We start from the raw sequence: 10,242 nt of genomic DNA, 5'->3' as shown, positions 1-10,242 counted from the left end.
CTAAAAAAAAAGAAAAGAAGATTCTTCCCACCTCGTAAAGGGATGCACTTTTTCACAAAGATTTTTCTTAATCAATACAGTTTGTAGATGAAGGTACATGTCTGAAGAGAATCAAGAAACCTCTGGCCTCAGCAGGAGGCAACTTCTTCTAAGGGCTCGTGGGGTTTAGGAGAAGAGGGAAGTTTGGGGTGGGGGTTTGGGGGAGGGTATGTGTAGAAACTGCAACTGGAATTTTTTATATATATAAAAAATCCCATTTATTGACTGGTTTGCATGTTTTTTGGAGTCTGTAAACAAAAATAAAAATAAAAATTGTGGGGCGCAATCCCCACGCACACCACTGCGAGGCCTGTGTCCTTTGAGCAGAGAGAGCCGCTTGCCACTGTCACTCGGGAATGTCGATTACCAATTCATCGTCACCATCCAGGGGGTCTTCGCCACTTCCCTCCCCGGTGTCACTGAACATCTGGTGGGGCACTGTACTGAGGATGGTGGGCGGCGGCAGCTTGGGGGTCCCGCGGGGCGAAGGAAAGGGCAACCCCACCACCACAGATGAACAGTCAGAGTGGGAGGTGGGGGGCAGCGGGAGCTGCAGTGGGGAAAAGAACAAGAAATTGTGGGTGGGAGAGTGAGCCAGGCAGAGCCAAATCTCCTCCTGCATTGCATTCTCTAGTCCCACACAGAAAGGAGCAGCATGTTGCCCACCCCCGTATGAAATGGCAGAATTTTGCGGAAATTTCCTTCCACACAGAGTAACACTGTACTTATTTTAGCCTGCCCAAGCCCATAACACTTGACCTCTCTTCTAGAACTTTCCAGGCTTGCTCCGAGAGCTTAGCGTTTATCCAGGATGTGTAAGGACAGGATGAGCGAGCCTTCCAATAATTTACAGGGTGGGTCTGCAATGTTGTACGTAGCACTAAGACCCATCCAAGAGAACCTCCTCTTTCTACCATGCCCCACATAATTGTCTTCTTAAAATGCCTCTGTGTTTTTTGGCTAAAAAGGTGTCGTATTGATGGGTTCAAACAATCCCCCAGAACAAACAAAAATTGTTCTGTGAGGAAAAGTTTAATTTTCCAGCGGCTTGCTCAGAAGAAGCCTCCACAATTCCCAGGGTTCCCTGGAGAGAAGCCATGATACCACAGAGGTTGAAAATGAGTTTTAAGTTTGCAGTGTAGTTGCAGCTTCATTGCTGTTCTATGTTGTTATGCCCTACTGTGTTCAATGAGAATAATTCAATCTACATGTGCATAGAAAACATCACAATGTGTATGTGTGTATATATATAGAGAGAAACACACCCAAAATTATATTCTATTCTCCCCACCCCCAAATTATATTGCAATACAGTACAGCAATATGAGCCCCAAATTTAATTCAGTCCCCTACATTCAGACTTCAACCTGTCCACTTAGTGGATTGCAGACACCCTCCGCCCCACACCCAACCCCCAACACAATCTAGATGGTACCTTGAGCTTGCGGGGCCTTTGGGGCCGCCTGGCAGAGCGGGTGGCGTTGGCTTCAGGTTGGGGGGGCCCAGCCTCAGGCTCTAGTGCCAGGTAGTCAGAGGGGAAGGGAGCATAAGGGGGTGAGGCCAGCTGGGTGGGAAAGGGGTGGAGGCGGGGTGGGGAGATGGAATAAGAAATCAAAGTATGAATGATGAGCATGCAAGCCCCAGAAAAGGGTTCTGAGTAAGAAGCCACACACATATAATTTGAGAAATCTATGCCTGTAAGCTTGAGCTGGTCAAACGTTACCACCGACCTCCTGAAGATTAGACCAGAAGGCCACCCAATCCAGCCCCCTCCAAGCAACTCGTGTTCAGAGATAGCGTGCCTCTGAATCTGGAGGTTCTACATAGCCGTAGCAGCTAAGTAGCTTTTGGCAGACCTCTCCACCTCTGCAGATTTATCTAAACTTTTCTGAAAGCCACCTGAGCTAGTTGCCATCACACCCCAGCGGCAGCGGACTCCATAAGCCATGGCACATTTTGTGAAGTAATATTTTCTTTGGTCGATGCTCAATCTCCTCTCCATCATTTTCACTGGGTGAGCCCAAGTTGTAGTATTATGGAAGGGGGGGGAGGTCTCTCTCCACCTTCTCCACACCACGTGTCATTTTATAAATCTCTTACCACAGCCTTCCCTACTCTGGTGCCTGCCGGAAGTTTCAGATGACAAGTCCCATCAGCCCCAGACTTACTTCTCAATAGACATGCATTAGGACTGCTTGGTTAGTCACCCCCCTCCACCCCCCCCCCAGGCATAAAATTTTAGCCCTTCCTTGGTAGAGGAGGGGTTCCAGTTTCTTGATCGTTTTGGCTGCCCTTTTCAAGCAAACGTCAAGCCTTTGTTGAAATGGGCCTTCTCCTCTTTGAGGGGACCAGATGCACATACAAAACGTGACTGACTACCCAAACACATAGCTCAGACCCAAACACTGCATGGGTGTGCATTATTATACAAGGTGTAGGTAACTAAACATCACCCCCCCCCGGGCATACCAGTATGATGAACTCACTTCTCCCAACATATTACGCTATCTCTGGCCAAGGCAGAGAGAGGCTCCATTTCAGGTCTATATAGCATGTTAGCAACCACAAATAAATGCTGTAATAGAAAATAATGAAGCGAAATGGAGGTGGTATGGGAAGGAGAGGGTGAGGAACAGCCTTGGGCATTCTGACATCCATATCCAATGTCAGTCCTTGAAGTCAGGGAAGCCATTTTGAGAGAGAGGCCCAGAGTACTTGCGGCCATCATGAGAAATGGTTATCCTGCCAAACTCAGCAGCAATACCAAAGACACCAGAGTGACCATTTTGAAAGCTGGCCAAGAATCTTGGCCAGAGTGGGCAATGGCATTCAAGCGTCTGTCAGCGCAGCCATGGTGGACAGTACACAAGATGAGCGCCTTTGTTTCGTCTTGGTCTAAGAAAGCAATGGGAACTTCATTGCCACTCTAATCCCTGACACCATTGCCTCATCTCTATGGTAGGCCATGTTGAAGGTCAGGTTAGCTCAACTAAAACCTAGTCAAGCCATCTCTGACGTTTGAGAAGGACCTTATCCAAGGCCATATTTAAAGCTCTAGGATGACACTTGGAATAGTCATGGCTTCTTCCCCCAAAGAATTCTGGGAGTTTTGTTAAGGGTGCCGAGAGTTCTTAGGGAGCCCCCTATTCCCCCCTCAGAGCTACAATTCCCAGGGTGGTTTAAGAGTCAATCCCTCTTTCCAGGGATCTCTATCCCTCTCTCTCAGTGCTTTAAACCTATGGGGCAAAGGTGGCCCAAGTCATTCCCTAGTTCACAGCATTTGAAGACAGTGCCTGCAAGGTTTGACTTGAGCAGCCCTATCCTACCCAGTCCTTTTACCCAGACAGAAATGGAGTTACTCACAGAGGTCAAGTATGGAGATGGTGTCCCTGAAGCCGGGAGCCCAAAGCCAGAAGTTGGCTGGAGGGAAAGGCCTGAAGACGAAGGGGATGAAGCGCTGCCAAGCTGCGGACTTTGTTTTCTGTGGGTAGAAGGAGAAAGGAGTTGCCATGAGGATGAAAAGTTGCCACGAGCGGAAGCCACAAGGCCAGAGCACCTACGGGCATGGTTTGCGCATGGTGCCAAAGAAATCATACTGAGTGGCTCAGTTTACACGTCACACATCTACCCTGTACATGCCTATCATTACTCAATTACAACTGGATTTATATCCCACCTTTCCCTTTAAAGAAGCCCAGGGTGTCAAAATAGAATACTGTTTTGTATTCTAAAAAATAAAATAAAATTCAGAGTTGCCAGGAACATTGTTTTTTAGCTATCAAATTTTCAGGTAAAATTTCTCCTGGAAGTCAATACTGAGGGAGGGAGAACACCTCACTAGAGAGGGCGTTTGACAGACTGGGAATGGCCGCTAGAAAGACCCATCATGGGTCAACACCAACCAGGCAGCCCCCAGTGGCAGCAGCACCACCACCAAGGCTATATGCTGATCATGTCTCTTCCCCACTTGTACAGGGAGGAAACAAGACAGAAATAAATATTTGTTTGGTTTGGTTTGTTACGTATTTTGTGTTCTCATTTTGCATTTTTTATGCTGTAAACCTCCCTGCAATCTTCAGATGGAGAACGGTATATAAATTTAATAAATGAACTTTAAAAAACAAAGCCATGATAGCTGGCACAGTGTTCAGTCCAACCTTGGGATTACGGTTCGTTTTGCTCCAAAAAAACCACCACCAGTAAGCCAAGAACAACAAAACTTGGCTTGACCGTGGTTTAGTTGGGAGCGAAGAAAACTACAGTTCACAGTTCAGGAATAACACAAAGCCAGGAATCACTGTTGTATGTTTCCTCCCAGCATGTTTGGGGTAGGGGAAAGTAGGGGGGATTTGCTCATGCGCCGTAATGTGTGGTTTATGGCTTACTGTGGCATGCAAAGGATGATCAGCAAAACAGACATCTTTGCTTCCTGTAAAGATCACCCTCTAGCATATACCTAAAAGTGGTCCTGCAAGGTCATGTAAGAAAGCAACATATGGTCTTTTTTGCTTCCTAAGAAGGGAGAACATTTTGAAAACTGGCTGAACTTGGCCAAGCAGAAGGATTCTGCCCATTGGCAGGGCTCACAGGATATATCATGCCGTGGTTGGTGGCACTGATCCTTACCCTTCACCTTGGAGACCAGGGCTCACGCACTCACCTCTTTAGGGACTGTGGCTCTGTCCCCTTGGGGACCTCCCCATCACTATTGTCAGAGGAGGCTGTTGCCTCCGAGTCTGAAATGAAAAATTAGTTTCAGTCAGATCTGAATACCAACGTTCGGCTGAGGAACTCAAGTACCTAACATACATGAGGGTAATTTTATCCATACAACACTCTTGCGAGGCAGGTTAGGCCGAGAGACATAATTTGGGCAAGATTATCCCGTAATCTTCAAGGCTGAGTGGTGGATTTGAACTCGTGTCTTCCCAGCCTAAGCTCATGCTGCTTCACTGCACTGATTCATGTGACCCATCTCCTAGCGCAAAAGCTCTTGCCGCAGATCCTTCTCATTTTGGGCCTCAAACCGCAGACATTTAGGATTAAGCTATAATGTCCTTTCAAATGACTTTTAGCTACCAGTCTTTCTACCACCACATTTATTGAATTATACGCTACCATGACATAATCATGACACTGCTTTGTTATTTTGGACAAGGCTGTTACTGCTGCTGTGGAAACAACATTTCATTTTCTTCCACTTCTTTGCACATGTCCAAGACAGTGTGGGTGGGCTACCCTCTCCAAAGCACACAACCAGAAGAAAGTCGTGAGCCTTGAATTACCTGATGATTCTTCATCCACGTTCTCATACTGGAGCAGGCGATCAAGCAGAAAACTGGAAAACAGGAAACGATCAGGAGGAGAGGAGGTCACAATCTCAAATGCAACACTTAATTTCTAAGTGGAGAATGTCTGAGGCCAGCACTCTGCCACCTGCCTCAGAAGCCCTGCTCTTCAAACCCAAGTGCACAGAGATTGCGCCAGAAAAATCAGCAGCAGAAGAAAGGCACTCTGCACTGAGGCACTTTTCTCTTATTTTTAGGACTCAAAGTCTCAAATACTGCTCTGGTATTGAAAGCAAAGTCTGGATCTCAACGCTAGACATCTTTGACATAAACTAAGTCCTGCTGCCACCTCAGATATCCTCTTCCTGCTCCCTCCCCACCGTTTACGGAACAGTCACCTTTTCAAGGCAGAGCTCACGTGCAACATTAATAGCAGCTTTTCAGGCAGAAACCAAACAGGTACAGTTTTCCCTAACATGAGATGCATTGATTTTCCCCTGTCACATAACTTTTAAGGATCCAGGAACCCTGCCAAAAAAATATGGCAACCCTATCTATTATTTATTTGTTTGTAGAATTGATATCCCACCCTTCATCACTACAAGATTTCATTCTCCCACACCAAGCCCATAAGCATCTCTCAGTGTCAGCCCCACAACCTCCCCCATCATCTCCCCTTTCTGCACCCCCTCTTCCCTTCTCTATCGCATCAGCTCACCTTTTATCCCGTGAAACTTTTAAGAGTTTCCTTTGCGCTTTTCTCAGTTCTTCCTGGAAACATTCTTGTTCCTGAGAAATAACAAGAGAGATCATGCAAGTCAGAAGGAGACTTTAAAACAATATTAATATTGAAGTTTTATTCATATTGAACAAAAATTATTTTGTTGTGAATGGATGTAAAGGTGGGAAAATATAATTTGTTAAAATTTTTATTTTGGAATTTAATCTTAGAGAGAAAGCTGGGAAAGGGGGAGAGATTCCACCCCCCTCCACCTGAAATTAGAAATGGTAGAAGAAAAAATTCCAAAGTTGAAACAAACCAGCAAGGTCGTAAGTCAAAAGAATATACTGTAAAATATGAATTTTATGATTTGCGTTCAGAATTTAAAAGAGAATTGTGTGAGATAAAGGAAAATGTTGGAAAACAGCTTCTCAAATCCGGGAAAATACTAATTTACTTTCAGAGGCTGTGGGACAACTTAAAGAGGTGAACATACAAACCACTGAGGTGGGAAAGGTTGAGGTGGTAGGCTCAAGGAAAGGGGAAAGTAAAGGTGATCCACAGTAAAAATGGCACCTCGTGTGAATTGATCTGGGAAGATTTTACTTTGATGGAGACAAAACAGAAAAGAAGGGGGGGAAGTATGAGAGGCTACTATATGTGGTGGCAATGTAAAGTTATTAAGAAGGCCTGGGAGGTAACATATAAAGATCTGAAGAGAATGTTGAAAATGACCTTTGTTTAAAAAAATAGAAGCTATGATTCTGAAAGGTACAGGACTTAATGGATTTACTGGGCAAAAGACTTTGTTCCTGCACCTGAGAGTGGATGCCAGGCCAAGACCAGCCCAACCCCATAGAAGAAAGAAGCCACCGCCAAAGAAGATTGGTAAAATAAATTAGTGAACTATGCAGGACATATTAGACAACTTGAAACCCAAAGGACATTGGTTTTCTCTTTTTTCTTTTTTAAATAAGGGAAATGTTTAAAGCATAACCTTGTAAGCTTTGTGGATAGGCTTTTACATTAGTTGAACTTTTAAAAGTCACTTGTAATAAGATGAGTAAGGTTTAAAAATTGGATTGTGAAGAATATAAGATTTTAAGGACGTGCTTGAATAAGAGTAAAATAATGGAAGCAGGAGGGGAAGTGGAGGGAAGTCTATTAAGATTATGGTCTAAATTTTTGAATGTGAATATTATTATGGTTTTTATTTTGGTTGTTTTTGGAAAATTAATAAAATGTTATCAAAAAAAGAAAAGAACGACAACCCGTTAGTTAGCCTTTCTGGAATTAATTGCAGGACAATGAAGTGTGATTTTTGCAAGCTCTTGTGATAACTAAAATAAAAGACTTATATTTTGAACCTGAAAGGATAAATACCCACCATCTATTATGGAATGGTCCAAAGACCCCAAAACACTTGCTACATTTGAACATACTTTTTAGAAATGCAAATCTCGCTTGGATATCTTTTTGGACAGCATATATTGAGCTATATGTCTAAACTAAAATGTATTGACAGTTACTGTATCATTAATGTGAGCTGACAGTGTTTTTCTTTTTCTTTCCTTTTTCAAACTATCAAATCACTTAATCAAATAATATTTATATACTAGAGGGAAGGGGTGCTTTTTGGATTTCTACCAAAGGGTCAGCTCTGCTCCCAAAAATTATCACGTTTCACACTAGTCTCATATTCCTTTGTTTCATAGAGATTCCTTGCTGTACTGCTGGTTTTAAAATGCCTTCACTGAAGGACCAGGTGCGCAGCCTGGGAGTCATTTTGGACTCACAGCTGTCCATGGAGGCGCAGGTCAATTTTGTGTCCAGGGCGGCTGTCTACCAGCTCCATCTGGTACGCCGCCTGAGACCCTACCTGCCCGCGGACTGTCTTGCCAGAGTGGTGCATGCTCTAGTTATCTCCCGCTTGGACTACTGCAATGCGCTCTACGTGGGACTACCTTTGAAGGTGACCCGGAAACTGCAATTAATCCAGAATGCGGCAGCTAGACTGGTGAGTGGGAGTGGCCACCGGGACCATATAACACCGGTCCCGAGAGATCTGCATTGGCTTCCAGTACGTTTCCAAGCACAATTCAAAGTATTGGTGCTAGCCTTTAAAGCCCTAAATGGCCTCGGTCCTGTATACCTGAAGGAGCGTCTCCGCCCCCATCGTTCAGCCCAGACACTAAGATCCAGCGCTGAGGACCTTCTGGCAGTTCCCTCATTGTGAGAAGTGAGGTTACAGAGAACCAGACAGAGGGCCTTCTCGGTAGTGGCGCCCGCCCTGTGGAACACCCTCCCATCAGATGTCAAGGAAATAAGCAGCTATCCTATTTTTAAAAGACATCTGAAGGCAGCCCTGTTTAGGGAAGTTTTTAATTTTTATTTTATTTTATTTATACTCCGCCCTCCCCGGCCAAGACCGGGCTCAGGGCGGCTAACATCAAGTATAAAAACCATTGATTAAAATACAACTTAAAATGCAGTCTCATTTCAGTGGAAGCCCAGATCAAAAACTGTTTGGAGGAGAAAACGTCAAATCTTCACCAAGGCCAACCCTCCAGACTGGTCCTACATGGGCCAGAAAAAAGCCAGGGAAGTCCCCAAATAGGGGTTCCATCACAGAAGGAAAAGGCCCTGCAGAAAGAAATCAAATCCCACAGGGCCCTGGTCTCATGAGACAGTGTTCCACCAGGCTGGAGGCCTGGTTGAAGGTAATCTGACTTCCTTAGGGCCCGGGACCTCTAGAGTATTGCTATTTATGGACCTTAAGGTCCTCTGCGGGGCATACCAGGAGAGGCAGTCCTGTAGGTATGAGGGTCCTAGGCTGTATTGTTTAATGCTGTATTGTTTTTAAGTTGATTGGGAGCCGCCAGAGTGGCTGGGGAAACTCAGCCAGATGGGCGGGGTATAAATAATAAATTATTATTATCATTATTATTATTCCTTGAATGTACTGTACTGTAAATGTTTTAACTGTGGTGAGCTGCTCTCCAGACTGAAGAGCAGGATATTAAATGGCTATAAGAAAGCTCTTCTCACACATTTATCTTTTTTTTAAATGCTCAGACAATAACCCTGCAAAGTAGGTTAGCACTGTAAGCTCCCACATACAGTATTGCTCACTCTTAACCTACAGCTGCCTATCACAGAGCTCATAGTAAAGATAATCCCCAGAAAAGCCCCCAAACCTAGCACACACCCCTCCACGTCACACTAGGTTTCGAAAGATGTGTTTTTTCAGGGAACAAACCCCACTGAAACCAACCCCGCTCTCAGCTCCCTTACAAGTGAGCAGGCTACTCGTATCTACTCGTATCTCCCTATAAAAACAAAAGCGCAGGTTGATTCAACAGATCTTAACCCGGGGCGCCCCACGTGCTCTCCCCCCCCCCACGAGAATAGGATGTCCACAATGTTTTGGACACATGGAATCGGAAACATGTTGACACAGCATAACCTGCCCACCCTCGGCTCCCACCCCGTTTCTCACTTAGCCTTAACTCACTCCGCCTGCAAAGGTAAATATTGCCCCCTCCTTCCAAAATAATATGACCTGCTCCCCCAGACGTCCTTCCCTCCAGTGCCTCCCCTCTCCCCACCGCCCCCCCAGCTCCTCACATAGATCAGGAACTTCAGCCTCCTCTTCAAGGCCCTGTAGCGCCTTTTGTAGCCCCCGCTGCCAGGATCAGGCTCTCCCGCCCCGTTCATGCCCACCTGGGGGAGCAACGGGAGGCTGGAACTGAGACTGGGGTGAGAGAGAGAGCGCGGGGGGGGGAGCGGGGGGAGGTTACAGTGGAAGAACTACATTTCCCGGTATGCTCCGGGAAGAAACCTCAGCGAAGCGGATGGGCAGGAGGAGCTGGACTACGACTCCCGGCATGCCTCGCGGCGGGGAGGCTCTTTCCACAACAACAACCCCCAATTTATTTATTTTTTATTATCTGGAGTCCCTATTATTCAGACACGTCATGGGAGCTTTTGAGAGGCCCAAACTCAGGGAATTAAACAAAGGGCAGCGCTTCGTAATATAAAGGCAACGTTTCCCCCATTGGACGCGCGTTGGCTTGTCACACCCGGAAGTACCCGCTGCCGCCCCGTTGCTACGGGCACGTACGCGTTGCTAGGACTACGTTTCCCGTCAGACCCGGCGACGCCGTCGAATCCGCTCCCATTGGCTCATTTGCT

At 45.8% G+C, this 10,242-nt stretch overlaps 1 protein-coding gene across 2 annotated transcripts; it reads right to left on the bottom strand.

The window, feature by feature from the left end:
• Positions 1 to 231: 231 nt before the first annotated feature.
• On the bottom strand, positions 232 to 10,140 carry INO80E (INO80 complex subunit E). Of its 2 annotated transcripts, XM_081168793.1 has the most exons (7): positions 9,676 to 10,131; positions 6,046 to 6,116; positions 5,325 to 5,377; positions 4,700 to 4,775; positions 3,403 to 3,520; positions 1,475 to 1,603; positions 232 to 589 (listed from the first exon to the last, which is right to left on the bottom strand). In XM_081168793.1, the coding sequence occupies exons 1-7, from the start codon at positions 9,763 to 9,765 to the stop codon at positions 386 to 388; spliced, it is 741 nt and encodes a 246-aa protein (XP_081024919.1). In that variant the 5' UTR covers positions 9,766 to 10,131; the 3' UTR covers positions 232 to 385. The 2 variants fall into 2 exon arrangements, with proteins under 2 accessions (XP_081024919.1, XP_081024920.1); XM_081168794.1 differs by lacking the exon at positions 1,475 to 1,603 and having other exon boundaries at positions 9,676 to 10,140.
• Positions 10,141 to 10,242: the final 102 nt, after the last annotated feature.

The sequence above is a fragment of the Podarcis bocagei genome (assembly GCF_964188305.1).
Source record: "Podarcis bocagei genome assembly, chromosome: 13".
NCBI lineage: Eukaryota > Metazoa > Chordata > Lepidosauria > Squamata > Lacertidae > Podarcis > Podarcis bocagei.
Note: the sequence above shows the minus strand (reverse complement) of the source record. Positions and strands in the feature narration are given on the sequence as shown.

Bases quoted from the DNA above. Each gene is read 5' to 3' on its own strand.
- INO80E (XM_081168793.1), bottom strand. From the start codon at position 9,765: ATGAACGGGGCGGGAGAGCCTGATCCTGGCAGCGGGGGCTACAAAAGG. The intron at 6,117-9,675 runs GTGAGGAGCTGG...GTTATTTCTCAG, and splicing joins GGCTGAAGTTCCTGATCTAT to GAACAAGAATGTTTCCAGGA. The intron at 1,604-3,402 runs GTGAGTAACTCC...TTTCCCACCCAG, and splicing joins CATCTCCATACTTGACCTCT to CTGGCCTCACCCCCTTATGC.